Below are 20,386 nucleotides of genomic sequence, written 5' to 3'. Positions count from 1 at the left end.
GCGTTTGTTAGTTTTGGGCTGCTGTAAAATCACCTGCTCCTGTGAGACGTCCATCAAGTCCTGCAGGATCGACATTTCAGTCTAGTTTCCATCATCAGGCACAAATCCAAATATTGAAGCTGCTTAAATTCTGTATGATTTTTATCACCTGCATGTCTCGCACAACTCTCATGATTCTCAACCAATATAAAGAAGCAAATATACACAAAGACATGGTTTTGAATGTAATTCTTTTTTTTTTATAAATTCAACAAGCTTTTCATATCAAACGTTCAAATGACAGTCAAGTGTGTTTCACATAACATATACCAAGTTATTTCAACAGGGCAATTCACCATTTTCTTTACATGTAAACATAAAAACACAAACAGAAGGTCAGATACCACTTTTAGGTGTTTGTTGGTTTTTGTGCAGCCTGTTAAACAACAGTGTGCTTAAAAAAAAGGTTTTTTTCTATACACTATATTTACATTCCTCTAACAGTTCAGCATGGCTTCTATCTTCAGTATGTACAGTCAAAGGGAACGCGGGTTCGACTCGGGGTGAAGGATTCTCGTCACTGGTTATGAGGTAAAATGATGAGCGATAAAGCGCTTTAGCCATTTCAAAAATAGAGTCAAAGCAGGACGATGTAGGGGAAATACTTCATTGTTCATGTTCCTTGTTAAACAACTGTTTGCATGTAAGTCTTGATGTTTGGCTTTTTTCCCCCCTCCCAAGTAAAGATTACAGGTAAGCCGTATGTCATCAATAAGCTGATGCTAAAAGCAGCATCAACAATAAGAAACTACTGGACCAAACCTGTTCTTAACATTTAGGCACTATAAAAGGAGAACTGGATTTTTATTGTTTTGACTATTTGAAAAAGCAGGAAAGTCCGTCCCATCTGAAAACGTATCTCTTATTGCAAACAATTCAACCACTTTTATTCTGAAAGAGGCTTTGAAGCTTTACAATTCATACAAAGATCGACATGTAAAAGACATGACTTCATTCTGAAGTGCAGCCCGTGTTCGTTGGTCAATACGAGCTGTGGGTGCGTCACGTTTCCATCATGAGTTGTCGTTTACTATGACTTAAGATGAAAATCTCAGGGTGGATTTAGTCAAAATTAAGTTAGCCAATCAAGTCAAATCTCTCACCTGGAAAATGTAACAGATGCAGACAGATTTTTTCTTAATTTTTGTTGTCAAAAGCAACGACACAAAAACAGACTGACCAAAAAAAAAAAAAAAAAAGCGTACTGGAAAGTTTAGAAACCTTTAGCTGTAAACCACAGAAATCCTGTTAAGAGGCTTCTTGGTTTCCAGTTTTAGGTTTTTAATTACACCACTGAACAGTTTATGTCACTTTTAATGCACCGTTTTGGTCATACCATCTTTTACACAGTAGAGTGTGTGATATTTTTTGGCTGTTACTGTTGGGAACTCCCCCAAGTTTGACAACTTTATCAATTCACATGACATAATGAGTGTTCTCAATAAAAGCTTATGCATCTGAAACAACTCAGTGTTCACTGTTTATCTGAAGAGGAGCCCTGGGCACGAGATAAAGACCAAAAACCTTTATCTGATCCAACATCTGCTCGCGTGTGCTTTCTGGATGTGGAGAGGATAAACGGGTAAACGAGGCCGGGGCTTCACCACTTCCCTCTCTTGCTCCAGTCCTTGGGAGTGAAGTGAAGGCATTTGGGATCGATGCGAAGGTGCCTCTTCTGCATCGCCTTCTCGTGTCCCTCCACGATCTCCTCGGAGAGAGTCAGGATGTACTGACCCTGTATTTAGGAGACATGACGGTTATTTATTTCAGATTAATTTGTTGCAAGCATTGCAAATGCAATGTAAACATTTTAGGTAGTTAATACAGAACACTTAATGATAGAAGCTTTTAAATTTAATATACAGGACTGTCTCAGAAAATTAGAATTTGTGATAAAGTCCTTTATTTTCTGTAATGCAATTAAAAAAAACAAAAATGTCATACATTCTGGATTCATTACAAATCAACTGAAATATTGCAAGCCTTTTATTATTTTAATATTGCTGATTATGGTTTACAGTTTAAGATGAAGATTCCCAGAATATTGTATTTTTTTGAGATAGGATATTTTAGTTTTCTTAAGCTGTAAGCCATGATCATCAATATTAAAATAATAAAAGGCTTGCAATATTTCAGTTGATTTGTAATGAATCCAGAATGTATGACATTTTTGCATTACAGAAAATAAAAGGACTTTATCACAATATTCTAATTTTCTGAGACAAAGCCGGAGACAATCCTGTATTTATAAATTATTTTCCCTTTAAAAAAAAAAAAAATGTTTTACACAAGATCATATCTGGGAAGCACTAAGCCGCTCTAGAATCACTTCTCATCACTGGGGCAAAAGTGTTCATCAAAATGCACAGGGACGTCCTTTATTGCTCCCAGGGACACGGTGACACATTTCCAGTGAGAGCTACAGCTCAATTTGGGTCGGAACAGTACAGTTTGAGAAGGTAAGCCCTGATCTACTTTGCCAAGTGTTTTGGACAAGTGGCTGTAGGTATGTCTGCTATATTATAGCACTTTTCCACCAGCACCTACCCGGCTCTACTCAACTCAACTCAGCTCAGCTTGACTCAACTCGGCCTGGTTTCTTCTCCATAACAATTTAGCATCTGGAGAAGTATTGTGACGTATTTGATTGTGGGATCAAAATGAAGAAGACAACAACACTAAAGATGTAGAACCTGGAGGAGATGATAGATGTGCTGCTGGGTCTGTGACTTGTGTTCAATACCAAGTTAAAAAATGAGAGTGAGAGAAACTTCAAGCGGCGACGCTTTTTTTCTCGGTAAGCGGGTATAGATAATGGATGGATGGATGTTTGTCTCGGCGCTGCTGAAAAGTCAGCTGGAGCCGTGAGCAGCTATGAAGTGACAGAGCTCCTGGTAGATCTGGTCGTTCCTCATCACCCGTCTAGATCTTTTTAATTCTCTCCTCAGCACCAGGTTTATGAACATCTGACCCTCAGAGTTGGATCATGAAACAGACTTTTGCTGCCATTGCCTGTTGAATAAAATGAACCAGAAGCCATCAGAGTCGCTCTTTCTCTGATTTCCTCCTCCTCCCCTTTTAAAGATTTTAAATGACATCAGGTGCAATTTAGATAACCGCAAACTGACAGTCTTGGTTCTACTGGATCTTAGTGCCGCCTTCGATACAGTAGACCATCACATTTTATTAAACAGACTGAAGCACCTGGTGGGCCTCTCTGGTACTGTTTTTAACTGGTTCCGCTCCTATCTCACAGATCGATCTTTCTTTGTAAGTTTGGATACATGTTCCTCCAGAATGCATGAAATTAAGTGTGGGGTCCCCCAAGGGTCAATTTTAGGTCCGCTTCTTTTTAACCTTTACATGCTTCCCTTGGGGGACGTCATCAGGAGACACGGCATCAGCTTCCACAGTTACGCTGACGACACACAGCTGTACATCGCCGTGTCTCCTGATGACACAGGGCCACTTGATGCCCTTTTTAACTGTATTTTAGATATTAAGTCATAGATGGCAGATAATTTCCTACAGCTCAACCAGGACAAAACAGAGGTTTTAGTTATTGGTCCTGAAGGCCGGAGAGAGAAACTTTTACCAAAACTACAAGATTTTAAACCTTCGCAACGTGTAAAGAACCTGGGTGTTATTTTTGACTCTGAGCTCACTTTTATTCCACACATAAAGAATATCACGAAAATAGGTTTTTACCATCTTAAGAACATAGCCAGAGTCCGCCCGTTTCTCTCTCAGGCCAGCACGGAGGTGCTGATGCATGCTTTTATCTCTAGTCGTTTAGATTATTGTAATGCCCTGCTCTCTGGTCTTCCTAAAAAGAGTATTAAGAACTTACAGCTATTACAGAACTCAGCCGCTCGCGTGCTGACGAGGACCAGAGGGCGGGAGCACATTACACCTGTTTTAAAATCGCTGCATTGGCTCCCCGTCCGTTTCAGGATTGATTTTAAGGTTCTTTTACTGGTTTTTAAGTGTCTTAACGGTCTTGGGCCATCTTATTTATCTGATCTGCTTTTACTGTATCAACCCTCACGGACCCTGAGGTCCTCTGGTACCGGCCTTTTAACCATTCCCCGAACCGCGACCAAAACCCACGGTGAGGCTGCATTCAGCCATTATGGCCCCTCTTTATGGAACAGCCTGCCAGAGAACCTCAGGGCCGCAGAGAATGTTGATATTTTTAAAAGGAGGCTCAAGACACACCTTTTTAGTTTGGCTTTTATCTGATCTCATTTACCTAGTGTTTTTAGCTATGTATTGTGTGTACTTCTTTAGCTCTTTTATCATCTCTAAAACTTTAATCCATTTTAGTGACTTTTAATTTTATGTTATTTATTATTCATCTTAAGTTTTATATATATTTCTCTAAAATTTTACACTTTTAGGCATTTTTTACTTTCTTTTAATCTTTTAGTTTTTAGCTCCAGTGTTTCCTCAGGGGGGTCGTCCACACTGGGAGGTGTGCCTGCTCCGCCCATGGGGGTGTCGTCATGGGGATCCCTCAGGCCTGGGTAGCTGGGGGGGGGGGCTCCACCTTCTGTGTGGGGTCTGCCCCGGTCTGTCCGGGTTGGGGGGGTCTCTGTGGGGATGCTTCTGGTGGTCGTGGTCGGTGATGCCTCTCGGTGTGGACGGCCACCCATAGGTAGTGTTTTCCTCACCTGGATCGTTAGTGCTAAGCCATGTCACCAGTCCACTTACTGTGTGTGTGTGTGTGGGTGTGGGCGTGTGCACAGGTATATGAGTGTGAGTGAGTGTGTGTGTACGCGTGGGGGGTGGGGTCGTATGGAATGTTTTAAATTGTGTTTTTTATTGTTATTTTATTCTGCATGTAAAGCACCATGTGTTGCATTTTATATTGTATGATTTGGCGCTATACAAATAAATAAAGTTTAAGTTTAAGTTTAAGTCCTGACTCAGACGTCTGACTCCAACCCTCCGACCAATCGGTGGCCTGTAGTGTGATGATGTCAGATACAGCCGACTCAGCCGCTTAGAACCTTGGCAGAGTAGGTACAGTATCTACTCGGCACGTTAGACCCCTAGTGGGAAAGCGAAAACCCGAGTGGAGTCAGGCTGAGTAGGTACTAGTGGAAAAGCGCCATAACTGTGCAATGCCAAACCCACACAACACAGCATCTCTTTTCAATATAAATCAAGGAGAAACACCAAAACTCAGTTAAGAAAGGACAACAGTGGAAAACATCCAGCATGTTCTGTCTGGCAAGAAGACGTTGAGCTTTGTTTGAGAGACTTCAAGATGATGCATCTCATGTTTATATCCATGCCACACAGAAGACACCCCCCTTTGTTGACCAATCAACTACTTGGAGTGTTTCTGGCCTAACCCTCAGTATCATGCCACTAGATTCTACGTCAGACCCATGGTTTTGATACCCACATAGAGGGGTGTTAAAAACAGTGCCTGTATGTTTATTTTTGTGTGGTTTGCATTTTTTGACAATGGAAGCAAATGATTGTGTAACGTTCTGTACTGAACCACACGGCATTGCACTGAACTGTCCCAGTACTGCTCAGTAGAACCCTGGCTTTAACACATCTAGAGGGTCGGGAATAGGGACGCCCCGATACCGATACTGCTCTCACATACTTGTACTCGCAAAAATGTTATGATACCACGCACCGATACTTCATTGTTGTTGTAGTTACTGGTTAGTGACTCTAGGGGGAGATGTTCCCGGGTGAGCGTGCAGCCGGGCGGCGGAGCAGCCGCCGAGCCGCCGCTAGTCGGCTAAGCTCAGCATGGTGATGAGAAGAGAGTGATACCCATGAGTGGGACTGGCAGCGCCGTTTCAGGCAAGATAGCAACAATTAATGCAGCGGGACGTCAGCAGTGTGGACATATTTCAAAATAAGGGACGACACCTTTATTAAGCGGTGGATCCTGTCATAGCTTTATTAATACAATGAGGTCTATTACCCAATGTTGCTCGGCCCACCTGTCTAATTCTTACTGTATTCCCTCTATACACAGATTTTATACACATGCCAATTTTTTTGTAAATATGGTGCCTGCATTTCTATACACACCGTTGTACCTTGGAGTGGACAATTATTATTATTAGGGCCCGAGCACCTTCAGTGCGAAGGCCCTATTGTATCTGTAGGAATTTTTCTTTCTTTCTTTCTTTCTTTCTTCTGACGAAATGAGGGCCTTTTTGCCCCCCTAAATGTGCCCAAAAAGTCACCAAATTTTGCACGCAAACCAGGCCTGGCGAAAAATTTGATATTTAATGGTTTGCATTAATGGGCGTGGCAAAATGGCTCAACAGCGCCCCCCGGAAAACTTTGTGCCTCAAGCCCCACGATACGGTTTGACGTACATGCACGAAAATCGGTACACACCTGTATCATGTCGCAACTTAAAGAAAAGTCTCTTGGAGTCATGGCCGAAACCGAACAGGATGTCGGCCATTTTGAATTAATCGTGTCATTTTGGCAAAATTTATGCCATTCCTTCGGCAGTTAATACGGCCCGAACCGTAACGTGCCCCTAAGTGTGTTATACATCAAAATGTGCGTCTCCATCCTGCGACACCACGCATTACTTTTCTCTTTCAAAAGCGTTACCGTGGCGACGCTAGACGCCAAAAAGCGCGCCCACCCTTCATCTGATTGGTTCAGACAGAAAAAACTTTGCGCCTCAAGCCCCACGATACGGTTTGACGTACATGAACGAAAATCGGTACACACCTGTATCATGTCGCTACTTAAAGAAAAGTCTCTTGGCGCCATGGCCGAAACCGAACAGGAAGTCGGCCATTTTGAACATTCTGAATTAATCACGTAATTTTGGAGCAAGATATGCCATTCCTTCGGGAATTAATACGGCCCGAACCGTAACGTGCACCCAGATGTGTTATACATCAAAATGTGCGTCTCCATCCTGCGACTACACGCATTACTTTTCACTTTCAAAAGTGTTACCGTGGCGACACTAAACGCCAAAAAGCACGCCACCCCTTCATCTGATTGGTCCATATTTGATAGTTCCCCAAAAGTCACCAAATTTCGCATGCAAGTCAGGCCTGGCGAAAAATTTGATATTTCATGGTTTGCATTAATGGGCGTGGCAAAATGGCTCAACAGCGCCCCCCGGAAAACTTTGTGCCTCAAGCCCCACGATACGGTTTGACGTACATGCACAAAAATCGCTACACACCTGTATCATGGCACAACTTAAAGAAAAGTCTCTTGGAGCCATGGCCGAAACCGAACAGGATGTCGGCCATTTTGAATAAATTGTGTCATTTTGGCGAAATTTATGCCATTCCTTCGGCAGTTAATTCAGCCCGAACTGTAACGTGCACCCAGGAGTGTTATACATCAAAATGTGCGTCTACATCCTGCGACACCACGCATTACTTTTCTCTTTCAAAAGTGTTACCGTGGCGACGCTAGACGCCAAAAGGCGCGCCCCCCCTTCATGTGATTGGTCCATATTTGATAGTTCTCCAAAAGTCACCAAATTTTGCATGCAAGCCAGACTTGGCGATAAATTTGATATTTCATGGTTTGCATTAATGGGCGTGGCCTAACGGCTCAACAGCGCCCCCTAGAATACTTTTATCTGCCATAACTTTTGAATGGTTTGACATAGGAAGTCGTGGGTGGTGTCATGGGAATCTGTAATGAGTCCTTAAGCTTCGTTGGCTTTAATTAGCCCCGCCCCTTCTTCTGATTGGTTGTCCCGATTTTCTGCTATAACATTGGAATGGTTTGACATAGAGAGTCGTGGGTGGTGTCATCAGATTCTTTATGGAGTCCTTGACCTTCATTGGCCTGAATTAGCCCCGCCCCTTCTTGTCATTGGTTGTCCCTTTTTTCTGCTATGACATTTTAATTGTTTGACATAGAGAGTCGTGGGTGGTGTCATGGGACTCTGTAATGAGTCCTTGACCTTCATTGGCCTGAATTAGCCCCGCCTCTTCTTCTGATTGGTTGTCCCTTTTTTCTGCTATAACTTTTGAATGGTTTGACATAGGAAGTCGTGGGTGGTGTTTTTTCTGATATGCTTATGGGGGGCGGTGGCCGTGAGTGCGAGGGCCCGTTCATCGCTGCTTGCAGCTTTAATTGACTTTACTATTTTTATTTTATTTTTTTAATTTATGGGTTTGTTATTATATACATATATTTTGGAGTGAACAATTATGTTGTTGTTTTTCTCTTGTTTTATTTGCTTAATAATGTGTACAAATGTTGTATGCAGCTGAAAAAGGGAAAAAGAAAGAAGAAAATGTATGTGGTGTATTGTTGTTGAAAACTAAATAAAAATTAAGTTCCAAAAAAAAAATAAGGGACGACGACAGAAGCAAGGCTGCAAGCTACGTGCTGCTAAGGTGTCAAGAGGAGGAAAGGAGAATACGTTGTTTAATACCAACAACCTGATAAAACATCTCAAGGCGCATCATAAAGCTGAGTATACAGAGTTTGCTGATGCTACTGCAAGATCACAACAGCCAACATTAGCTCAGGTTCTGCAAAAGCAACAGACAATGACAAGAGACAAAAGACGACCCACGGCCGTGTTAAGACTCGGCGGGCTGTCGGCGCGGCGCGTGGCCGGGGGGCTGACCGGGCCGCGGAGGAAAGCCCAGCCGGCTGAGTTTTGTTTAAAATAGTTATTCTACTCATTTTATTTATTTTTATTGAATGTATCTGTTGCAAATAAAACCTGTCTTCCAATTCATTGCATTTTTAGCCTAGTTATTTTTGTGGTAGAAGTATCGTATCGGTACTCAGTATCGGCAAGTACACAAATTAATATAGTTGTACTCGTTGTGAAAAAAATGGTATCGGGGCATCCCTAGTCGGGAACACACTGCCAACTTTGTCAGGGAAACTCCCTCGACATTTCAAAGCTATGCACATCCCAAAAAGATGCAACAATAATCTTGTTGAACACAAAGTACATGCCAGCAGTGACCTTTGACCTTTGACCTGAACCTGAGGAGTACAGGGAACAGTTTGAAGCCAAAGCCGTGCTGAATGAGAGCCGGTCTCTCACCTTATAATAGTTGATTAGGTTGAGGTATTGAAGCGTTGAAATAACGTCCTCTTTCTTGACACTGGTGATCTCACTGATCTCACTGTAAAAAAAAAACATAGTATTTAAAAAAAGACTTCTTTTTTTTTTTAAATGATTCTTAGAATGACGGATGGAACCAAAAGTTTCATACTTGATAGTAATCTGTGGCCTTTCTCCGTTGTCAGGTTTGAGGTCCATGAGAATTTCTAGAATGGTTTGGGACCAGTAGGAACGATAAGACAAGAGGCCGAGATCTGACAGCGGCTTCTCAGGCGTCCCCGTCTTCCCCTCCACTTTGGAAAGCTCATAACCTGAAACATATGGTCGTCACAATATTAAGAATGGGAGATATTTTACCGTTCAAGATATACAGTCAAAAAAATTCCCCACGGTAAGAATTTGTTATCTCGCGGTAAAAACAATAAATTCCTGTTGATGACGTTTTTGTGTAAAGCCAGAATTATGGTTCTGCTTTAAATCATGAAGGAAGTAAATAAGTAAGTAAGTAAGTAAGTAAGTAAGTAAGTAAGTACCCTGTCTGCAGAAACAGAAGGTTTTATTTATATTAGAAGAGGTCATCACTGATTGGGTTTTATTTTCAGTGAACTTTTATTTATTTGTCCTGTTTCTTTATTTATAAGGTTGTATTTTTTTCTACTTTGTGATTTTATAAGTTAGGAAAACTTGAAGGACAATGGTACTTTTGCTGTTTGCACTGTTATCCCACTGTTTAAGCCATACAGTTTGAATAAATGTTGAATCTGTTCTTACATTTCAAACTTGTTTCATTTGAGTCATTCCAGTTTTGCAGTACAGGTGGACTAATTTAATTGGTTTTTAATCATTCAATTTAATTGGTGTAGTTAAGTAGCATTTATTATTCTTTTAAAGCAGTGTTTTGGGGGCTGCAAAGACTGAATGTGGTGATAGATTTATAGTTAAAAAGGTGGAGTTGAATTGGTATTTTTTTTATCGTTATCGGGCTAAATGCCAGAAATTATTGTGATACATTTTTTAGTCCATACCGCCCATCCTTACACAATATTACCAGTCACAAAGACATTCAAAAATTCACTGACACAAATATGCTCCAATAACATTATGTACAACTGTTTTCAGAGCTGTACTTACTGAATTCAATTAGCAATTTCCCATAACCTCTCCGCTGGTAGGGAGGCAAGGTGAGGATGCAGGCAACATTATAATCTTCAGTTGACTCCTTTTCCTGCAAACGGGGAACAACAAAGTTAGGCTTTGGCAACCTTAGGTGAGATACAGAGACATTTCCAGGGGATTACGAAGGGACTGCGCACACAGATTCCGCTCAATTCCAAATTCTGTCTATAAACGGTGTACCTTAGAGAAGTAGCCGACTATATGGAACCCTTTGGAGTCGTACTCTGTCATGACATAGAATAGGAAGGGATCTGTGTCGTAATACAACGTTTTGTGGTCCAGGAAACACTTTGCAAGTAAACACAGGTTCTGGGAATAATTCTGAATAAAAGAGACACATATGAGAAAAAGACCAATACAAATTTTAATAACAACAATACTAATAATAATAAAAAAACTAAGAAGATAAATGCCTTCACTTACTTTGTTTTTCCTGCCGTCAATCTCAAAGAATGAGATGGTGCCTTTGCGGTAGATCTCATTCCCTGGAGGATGTCTCAAATGACATTTGGTCTGAAAATAATAGGCATAAAAACCCATGTGAAGAAAGTGACTGACGTGTGCATCAACTGTCTATTATTCCCATACTACCCTCATTAATATATACAGGACTGTCTCAGAAAATTAGAATATTGTGATAAAGTTCTTTATTTTCTGTAATGCAATTAAAAAAACAAAAATGTCATACATTCTGGATTCATTACAAATAAACTGAAATATTGCAAGCCTTTTATTATTTTAATATAGCTGATTATGGCTTACAGTTTAAGATTCCCAGAATATTCTAATTTTTTGAGATAGGATATTTGAGTTTTCTTAAACTGTAAGCCATGATCAGCAATATTAAAATAATAAAAGGCTTGCAATATTTCAGTTGATTTGTAATAAATCCAGAATGTATGACAATTTTGTTTTTGTAATTGCATTACAGAAAATCACAATATTCTAATTTTCTGAGACAGTCCTGTATATTGCATAGATATTTCACATTTAAGGTGATTGAAAACTGCTCAAATCATGTCTGCGTCATCTCTCATCTTGGGCTTGAGATATGAATCTTACAGCCGCATGCCTAATTAAGATTTTTCAAGGAGATTCTTACCAAATGCCTCTGAAGACACTTGAGACTTTTTAGGTACTTGAGACAAAATTCACAGAGGTAGAGGATGGGCAGCGCCGTGAGCTCCTGCGGGTACGGAGAGAAGTACCAGGGCTTCAGTCTGTGCCGTCCCAGTTCTATACACTCGATATTCTTCATGCGCGTGATGATGTCGTCGTGGCTGCGGTCTGACACCAGACTGCCGGTCATGCGCGGTGCCGTCGGTATTCCGTCTGAACTGTCCTGGGAATCCTGGCAGCAAACACACATCACACTGCAGCATTCAGTCTCACTTTTTAGTCAATTTGTTACAATAGTGACACCTTTAGATTTTGATGAACAATTTAGATTCCAATAAGTAACGCAAACAATTATGGATGTTGTATTGAGGATTAAACTTGGGTCTGAGGTAAGAAGCACCTTTGTTTAATTGGACCCAAACAGCTGAATTTGGACAGCAATACACAATTAAATGGTCAATAATAGGAATTCAAACAGACCTCTGGTGGTGGTAGAAAGACACTAGCACTTTGAGGCTTGTTATACTGCAAAACCTTTATCATCTAGCAGAAAAAGACACAAAACCACAAGTTATTTTGGAAACTGAACAGGGGAATAAAACAAAACTTTTAAAACTGAACAGAGGTGAAAGCAATCGTGAATAAGAGCAGTTTTTGTACATTCCAGGTTGGGTTAATCACAAACCTGCCATAGACACCGATAGAAATTTTAAGAGATTACGAGGAAAATAGCAAATCACAAATGTTCATTTCACTGGGGAGTGGAAGTACTGTTATGGCACATGAAGAACTCACTGGACAGTGATGGAAGAGGATGTGAGGTCAACTGAACCTTACTGTAGCTCTGACTTTCTAAATAAGCCAAGTCTCTTTTAGTGCATAACTACAGTTCAGCATAAAACAGGTCTATAATAAAGTCAAAATCGACTTTCAAAAACTGAAAGAGCCATTTTAGATTTGTTTAAAAGAATATCAAATATCCAAGACTAAACCTAGAAATATGAGAAGTCTAGGAAATGGAATAACGTATATGTTTATATGTTTTGTATAACTGGCGTACCAAAATTTTACCAAGCCCTCCTAAAAATTAACACTTGACAGAATAAAATGTGCAGAGAATTACTTAAAAAGGATTAAAAAAAAGACCTCTCATGACACATAATCTGACTCGAGTCAGACATTAACACTGAAACAACTTTATAAGTAAATAGATTTCAGACAAACATAAATTACAAACCGACAAACTGAAAGTGCTCAATGGAAAAACCATTATCTGGTTGGTTAGACAAATAAAAATCAAACAATTTTGCTCCTTTAAGAATATTAAAGCATTGATGACTTCAGTTCTGTAACTGTTATTGAATTCAACTTCTTAAACTTCAATATTGGTTCACTCATTTCCATGGTTATACTTCCCTATAAAAGGCACATGTATTTAAAATTACTATTTACAAAAGTATAGGCAATAAAACCATGAAGCTACCTGACAAGAAAAATAAAGACACAAGTTATATGTTCAAAAAAGAACAAATTAATTAACGGTGAAGATGAAAATATAGTTACACACCTCGTCAGCTCCCCCACAGTTGGCTTTCCTCTTCCTCCCGGGCTGGGGGGGGATGAGGCGGCGAGCAGTCCCGTTCTGCTGTTGGAAGGACATGGGTTCATTGATAAAACTAGAAAAGACTTCGACTTAGAGACATTCAGATTGGAGTGTTGTGTTTACTGTTGTTAGTGAAGAAAGCGGCTCGTGGTCTTCTCGGGACTTAAACGTGTTGGTCTCCCGCACACTGGGAAAAACAGCTGCTTGAGACGCCTCCGTTGAGCTGGGCAGGGATGGCACAGGGGTTGCCGGGGCAACCTGCGTCGCCAACGGAACAGTGTCTACTTTTCTCTTCTGCAACAAATATTAATATATATATCATTAGACATTTAGTTTAAGATGACAGAAAACAGATTAGATACTTGACTGGATGTGCTTCTTTTTGTTTTGTTTTTTTTCATCTCAGCCTGACATGGGGCAAGGGCTGCAGTTTTTAGAATACACAATATTATGATTAAAATCTGTATACTTCAGTTTGGAGTGGCATTTTTTTTGTACTGATAGAGCTAAGATAGCTAAGATTGTGTGATTAAAAGCCACAGGAAAATAAATGTAACATCTCTTGTATAAAATCCGGTCATGTCCAGGTTCAATTTCATCTGAAATAAATCACATCACATGTAAACCTGGTATTAAGATGTGATGGACATAGATGAGCTGTTTTGCATAAGTGAACTACCATCATCACTTCAGGAGAAAGACTAATCACTTTTCTCTCTCTTTTCATAAATACATTTGCAGCTACAGGCATTAACAACTCTTTTTTTTCATTATGTGCTGTTTGATTTCAGAGTAATACTAGCTCATAACCGAATCCCAGTTCTCCACCACTATACAAGAAATAGGAAAAAAGCACAGGGTGTGAGAATTACACTAAGAAATTATAAGGTTCAAAGTGACTTGAAAAATGTTGTGTGTATTGACACACTAAGATTCGTATGACCATACAGTGTTAAAGCACAAGTTATGGAGCTTTCTGTGGTAAATCATGGACCCTAAAACCTAGAATCCTCTGCAGTTCAAACCTAAACCCACAACTGTATAAGACAAAACACATGTTAACAGCAGGTTTAAGGAGGTAAATTCAAGTTGTACCGGTGTGGGGAGAGTTTTGCCTCTGGAAGGAGCTGTGGGAGATTGTATGTTGAGATCTAGACTTTTCCTCTGAAATGAAAATAAAGGAAGAGAAGGAAGGGGATTAACAACTCATGTTAATCCTCAAATTAACACTCAGATTTTATGAACAGTGAATTCCTATATAATGATTTGAGAATAACTAACATTAACACAGAAAAAAATAATATATATATATATTTTTTAAACCAAATCTGAAAAAGTATGTGAACAAATAGTTAAAAGTCAAAGCTGAGGTGTCTTAGAATAATTAGTTTTGTATAAAATTACAAAGACTGGGCAGTTGATAGAAGTTGTCTCCGTTTCTCTCAAACAAGATATAAAATGAGACAATACGTTTAATACAAACATATTTTGACGTTGCATTGATTACCTGTTTCTTCTGAATAGCCATTTCAGTGCTTGTATCTGCCCTCACACTCCCCTCATATGAAAAAAGCAAATACATGTTAAAGGGCTGACACAGGCCAGAATGTAAATACTTAATGTAATATAACAATATATAATACAAAATATTCACATAAACATTAAAAACACATGACTTTTGATTTATGCATTTGTAATACAGTTTTTTTCCCCCCCTGATGCTGAACATTCCCTCTGGGCTAGGGCATATGAAAAAGAAAGTACTCCCCTCTTCAGCTCTTAAGGTTTATGACACAAGACATCATATCAAAATGTTTAAAAAGCCCCTACCAGGTCTTAAATTTGGATGTACACAACCTCTGATGAGAAACCACACATGACATGACACTTTCTCGCAGCATAGTCTGTCCTTATAGTGAACATACTGGGATATTCACTCCTGATCAGCAACTATTTGATCTGGGAATGGTTTGCCCTCCGAGCTCATATTTCTCACTGCTGATCATGTCTTGCAATAACTTCTTCTCACTGGACTACTCTTTGATATGTGCTCACACTCTCTTAACTGCACTTATTCTGTAACTGACTATGTTTACTGCAGCTGTTTTCCTTAATTGTAAGTTGTTTTGGATAAAAGCATCTGCTAAGCGTAATTTAATGTAATAACTCTGAGTTGACACACAGAATGCAACACTGCCAGAATGTTTGCTTTTATACAGGACTGTCTCAGAAAATTAGAATATGGTGATAAAGTTCTTTATTTTCTGTAATGCAATTAAAAAAAACTAAAATGTCATGCATTCTGGATTCATTACAAATCAACTGAAATATTGCAAGCCTTTTATTATTTTAATATTGCTGATTATGGCTTACATTTAAAGATTAAGATTCCCAGAATATTCAAATTTTTTGAGATAGGATATTTGAGTTTTCTTAAGCTGTAAGCCATGATCAGCAATATTAAAGTAATAAAAGGCTTGCAATATTTCAGTTGATTTGTAATGAATCCAGAATGTATGACATTTTTGTTTTTTTTAAATTGCATTACAGAAAATCACAATATTCTAATTTTCTGAGAAAGTCCTGTAGAGGTGGCCGCTGTTGCAGCACATCAATTAATCAAGTGCATTTCAATTACCACACCTAGGCGCTACTTTACCTCTTATTTCCTGTGGAAATGGTTAGCATCTACGTATGTTTTGACAGTACTACTGCATTTTGACTTAGATTTTGGTAAACAAACAATTTTGTGTATTATGTCTTGTATCTCTCATCCGAGGTTGTATTTACCTTATTCCACAACTTAGTACAAATTCGTATCATACCACAGTTAATATTGACAGAATGGTTTTAGAATATAAGCAGCTAAATTTTAGCCACTGTCAGCCCTCAGACTTTATTTGCCTAGCTGCAACTCTTTTTTCACAAATACACTTATAAAAATCAACAAACAAATTGAATTCCTAGTTAGTTTTACCTCCAGAATCGACTCAGGCATGTCTTTATCAGGGATAAATCTGTTCAGACAGTCACTAGCTGTGATGCAAGGTGCATTTCTAGAGAGTGGGTGCTGGGTTCCGGGGAGAGAAATAGCACAAATCAATATTAAAAAAGGTATCGTCTTATTTTATGTCCCATTGAAACAAATTACCCACTTCAATTAACAAGTATATTTTTGCCCAGCTCTGGTTAATCATTTCTCAAGCACAGGAGTTTAACAGAATTGGATTCTAATTCTGGCAGAAGCTTCTTGAATTAAGTTTCAATTGTCCTATAAAAGGCACTTCACTCCATGCTTTAATTGGACAGAAATAACTGAACAATATATTTAACTGCAACTTCAGTTGAGTCTTGTGTCCTACAGACAGACTTCCACCCCCCGATCTTGAACTACAGCGGGCAAAAGCTCCTTGCAGCTGGACTTTATGGTATCGTCCTTCTGCTCTGCCGCCATTCCAAGTTTAGTGATTTAACAAAACAAGGAAACTATTACCAGCCAACAATTACTTTGGCAATGAACATAGCAAGTTGCCCACTTCCTCCAAATAAAGTCTGAGCAGCAAATATATTAATGATTAGTAAAACAGGAAATATTACTAATATCCTGTGTTCATGCTGTCTTCTGTCTAGGAAACCAAACAATCCTGCAAATAAACAAGTCATAAAATAAACACATCTAATTATATCACAAATGTCACAATACTGGTTTATACAAAAAATAAATATTAAAACAGAAATAAAAATAAACTCTGACTTTTAAATACTATATCTATAACATACAAAAAGTACAACTTGATAGCGCTCCTTCATGGATTAGTTTAACTTTTATCCCTATGCCAAACACAGATGGATAAAAATGCATGTAAATGTGGCATAAAGTACTGGACAAAAATAAAAAATGATGTTAATGTTGAGCTTATCTGAAAAAGAAAGTATTGTAAAATAGACTCACCACCACTTCTCTCTCTGGGGAACTGGGACGGGAGCCCGACAGACCATTCTTGGTTGGTGTTTTAGCTTCTTTCTTAGGAAACTGAAGCTTTTTCATGTCCAACCTGTCTGCTGTGACCCACTCATCCAGCCGCTTGTTGACTTTAGGAACAAACAATGTCATGAAAACAAGAACAAGTTTCCAATTATCAAAGTAAAATTATTTTTCTGAATTTGCACTCAACAACAAATGCTGCACAAATTGAAGGGGATGCAATAAAAATTTTGAAATTTGTCCATGTGTTTAGAGTAATTTGACTAAATAGGTACGAATCCTGAATTAAAGCTTGTGTTAAACAACGATTCACAGCCCAGACAGTGACAATAACATGGCACTGAAATAAGGAAGGCGAAATAAACCTATACTCACAGTCGATGTAGTGAACATAGTATAACTTTCTCGCAGAGACTTCCTTCACGCTTAGAATCTCAGCCAATGCTGCACAAAACAAAGAAAAAAGAAAAGAAGAGAAGCCAAAGCCGAAAACAGCTGTAGTTACATCAATAAAAAGTGTTGAGATGCATATCTGAAAAAATTATAAAACAGATCAATATATTTTTCACACAGGGCTAACATGTACAGCCGGAAAAAAAAGGAAACATTATGCTGCAGCACTATGCTTATGTGTAGGCGGTGCCGGCCGTTTTCACTACAATCAACGCTTTTCAAATAGCCATTACATTTAATCTGTAGATTTCAGAGGCAAATCACTCAGACACTGGCAATGGAAAAAAATCCAGCTTTTGAAATGAATAAACACTTTTTTTGAAGGTGCAAGATAAAAACCCAGATTTCAGACTTATCTGGCTGATGCTTTTCCATTCAAAATGTATTGAAAAGATCAATGAATGATTGTCAACAAATATTGAACACCTAATGATAGCATCTCACTGTCAACCATAAGACAAGTAAATATCAAGATTATATAGAAACGGTGTTGTGCCAAAAAGTGATTGCCTGCCAGAATCTGATTTCTTCTGATTTCTGGCCGCGGGAGCGCACACAGCAGCCCGTTGAGCGATAGCGCTAAAACGTCAGATTTTCAGATTATGAAACTCAAGAATGAGATCAAGTCATATTTAGGCAGAAACAACTTTTCATTAACTGTATTTGGCCTTCAATCAATTTTTGCCAGGTGAAAATGCCTATTTTGTGTTGTAATGGTCCTTTAAAAGAGTTAAAAGCAATCATGTGAGCTCTAGTGTTTATATTTTAAAGCTCAAGAATGAGATCAAATCATATTTAGGTAGAAACAACCTTTCATTAACTGTATTTGGCCTTCAATCAATTTTTGGCAGGTAAAAAGACCGATTTTCAGGGGAGAAATCAGATTCTGGCAGGCAATAAAACTTAAATATTAGTATTTTGTCTTAGATGCAATGAAATACGACGACTTCAATCAATTTACTCGATGTGACATCCCTGGCGTGTCTCAAATATGAGCAAGTGATGAAAGCAATAAAGGTAAACAACTGTCTCTTTAAGCCTGATTTATGGTTCCACGTTAAATCGACGCCGTAGCCTACGGGGTAAGGTACGCGTAGGCTCTGCGTTGGTGTAACGGGGGACCATAAATCAGGCTTTTAGATTTGTAAACGCACGGTCTAACGTAAGACTTCCCCTGTGTTTTTATTATTGTTATGGGATTTTGTTTCTTCAAAATGTGTCCTTAAAAGGAGCCGTCTGTAAGAAATGGCCAAAACTGGTACTGCAGTCACTTTCAAAATATTGTTGAGCGGCGTGTACCCTCCCCCTCCTCCCCCCGACCAGAGGTTGCCAGGTAGGCTGCAGAATGCAGCAGCAACGTAGGCTGCCATGGCTGCGATAATTAGAGCCGAGCTGGCAACCCGGATGCCGAAACAATACTGACTTGGTGATTGGGAGATAGGTGGAGGGTGGAGCTTCAGAAACAATACTGACTTGGTGATTGGGAGATAGGTGGAGGGTGGAGCTTCAGGCCAAAACAAAAAATGACAACATAAACATCAGTTGAGGGCTGCAACTCCTCTTTTTAAACTGGAATATCCTGGCTTGAGTGCTGTTGTCAGTGACATAAGTATTTGAAATGAACATGATTTTTAAATGTCTGTTGACATATCGGGGTCATTTTATGATTCGTTTTATTATTGCTCTTACATACAGCTCCTTTAACTCTCCAGTTCTGTTCTGACTGAGTGGGAGTGACTTGAGGAGCGGCTCCAGACTGTGCCGCGGCCCCGCTGGCCCCGTAGCCGGGTCTCGGGGCTCTGGCGGAGGCCGTTGCTCCTCAGCAGCCTCGGTCCTCAGCTCAAGGCTCGGAGCCTACGGCGTAGGGTACGCAGCGACGCGCGCCTCTACGCCGTAGGCCCTGCGTCGATTTAACGCAGAACCGTAAATCAGGCTTCAGCTCCACCTGGAAACCAACGCAGCACACTTACGCCACTCGTCTTCGTGTTCCTGGTTTTTGCGAAGAACGGGTAGGCGACAGCCCTCGACGATCTCGACCTGCACAAAACAATGTGTTCATTTACAAGCTACGACCGGTCAATGTTTTCAAAACAATATTTGATTTTCCGCGAACCTACCGAAGATGAGTTGTCCGCCATTTTCGTCATTTGTGAGAGCAGAAGCAGTGCGTTGTGGGAAAATGCCGGTGCAGGAAGACCAAAGACGAAACACGTAACAAGACGGTTGTCCTACCGTCGACAGGAAGTCGGAACAACCAAACCGGAACAAGATTTTATAACTCGGCAGTTTTTTATCTTGCTTAGCCGGTTGTTTACTACAAATGTGTCTTTTTAATACATTACGCAAATAAAAAAATGTAAGTTATTGATGTTAGTTGCTTAAAAAAATAAAATAAAATAAGCAAATCACTTAATAATACATGTCTGACTCATGGAGTCATTTCAGCAGACTTTCTAAAACTTCGATTTACTAATAAAGTGGTGATACATGAGTAAGAAGGCATGGAAATACAACATTTTGCAGGTGCAATATAAATGTGCTGGTTTATACTAAACATAAATGATATTAATGAGTAATGCTGTTTCTAACTCACTTAGGCCCCCCAAAAATGTCCAAAAGTAACATTTTTGTTTTGTTTGTTCTCATTATTTTCTCTAAGCCACTTTATTCATAATTCATATATATATATATTTTAATAATCTTTAATTCTCTGTATATATCTTCCAATAATCATATTTACCTCATTCTGCTGCACCTTTCACTTTTTAAAAATTGTATATATGTTAATAAGAGCTGTCATTTGTCTATTACCTATTTACCTATTTGCTGTAGAGTGAGCGATAACAACCGAATCAAATTCCATGTCTGACCTGACCTGGCCAAATAAACATGATTCTGATTCTGATAAAATACACCAAAATTGTCTATGCTTTTAACTCACCACCAGTTG

The 20,386-nt window shown here is 39.4% G+C and overlaps 1 protein-coding gene across 2 annotated transcripts; it reads right to left on the bottom strand.

Annotated features, from left to right (window-relative positions):
- Positions 1–237: 237 nt before the first annotated feature.
- On the bottom strand, positions 238–19,640 carry LOC133459564 (histone acetyltransferase KAT5-like). Of its 2 annotated transcripts, XM_061739630.1 has the most exons (17): positions 19,554–19,640; positions 19,407–19,473; positions 17,359–17,427; positions 16,951–17,090; positions 15,976–16,068; positions 14,506–14,556; positions 14,094–14,162; positions 13,122–13,292; positions 12,963–13,040; positions 11,876–11,938; positions 11,379–11,627; positions 10,700–10,789; positions 10,457–10,597; positions 10,232–10,325; positions 9,252–9,411; positions 9,080–9,161; positions 238–1,774 (listed from the first exon to the last, which is right to left on the bottom strand). In XM_061739630.1, the coding sequence occupies exons 1-17, from the start codon at positions 19,581–19,583 to the stop codon at positions 1,640–1,642; spliced, it is 1,782 nt and encodes a 593-aa protein (XP_061595614.1). In that variant the 5' UTR covers positions 19,584–19,640; the 3' UTR covers positions 238–1,639. The 2 variants fall into 2 exon arrangements, with proteins under 2 accessions (XP_061595614.1, XP_061595615.1); XM_061739631.1 differs by lacking the exon at positions 15,976–16,068.
- Positions 19,641–20,386: the final 746 nt, after the last annotated feature.

Source organism: Cololabis saira, chromosome 14, assembly GCF_033807715.1.
Source record: "Cololabis saira isolate AMF1-May2022 chromosome 14, fColSai1.1, whole genome shotgun sequence".
Taxonomy (NCBI): domain Eukaryota; kingdom Metazoa; phylum Chordata; class Actinopteri; order Beloniformes; family Belonidae; genus Cololabis; species Cololabis saira.
The sequence above is the reverse complement of the archived record's forward strand: the minus strand, read 5'-3'. Positions and strand labels throughout refer to the sequence as shown.

What these genes read in the sequence shown, in the direction of transcription:
- LOC133459564 (XM_061739630.1), bottom strand. Translation starts at nt 19,583, where the DNA reads ATGACGAAAATGGCGGACAACTCATCTTCG. An exon ending in ACTGTGGGGGAGCTGACGAG is followed by an intron (nt 11,939 to 12,962) that starts GTGTGTAACTAT and finishes TTTTTCTGCTAG; the next exon opens with ATGATAAAGGTTTTGCAGTA. An exon ending in TAGTCGGCTACTTCTCTAAG is followed by an intron (nt 10,326 to 10,456) that starts GTACACCGTTTA and finishes CCCCGTTTGCAG; the next exon opens with GAAAAGGAGTCAACTGAAGA.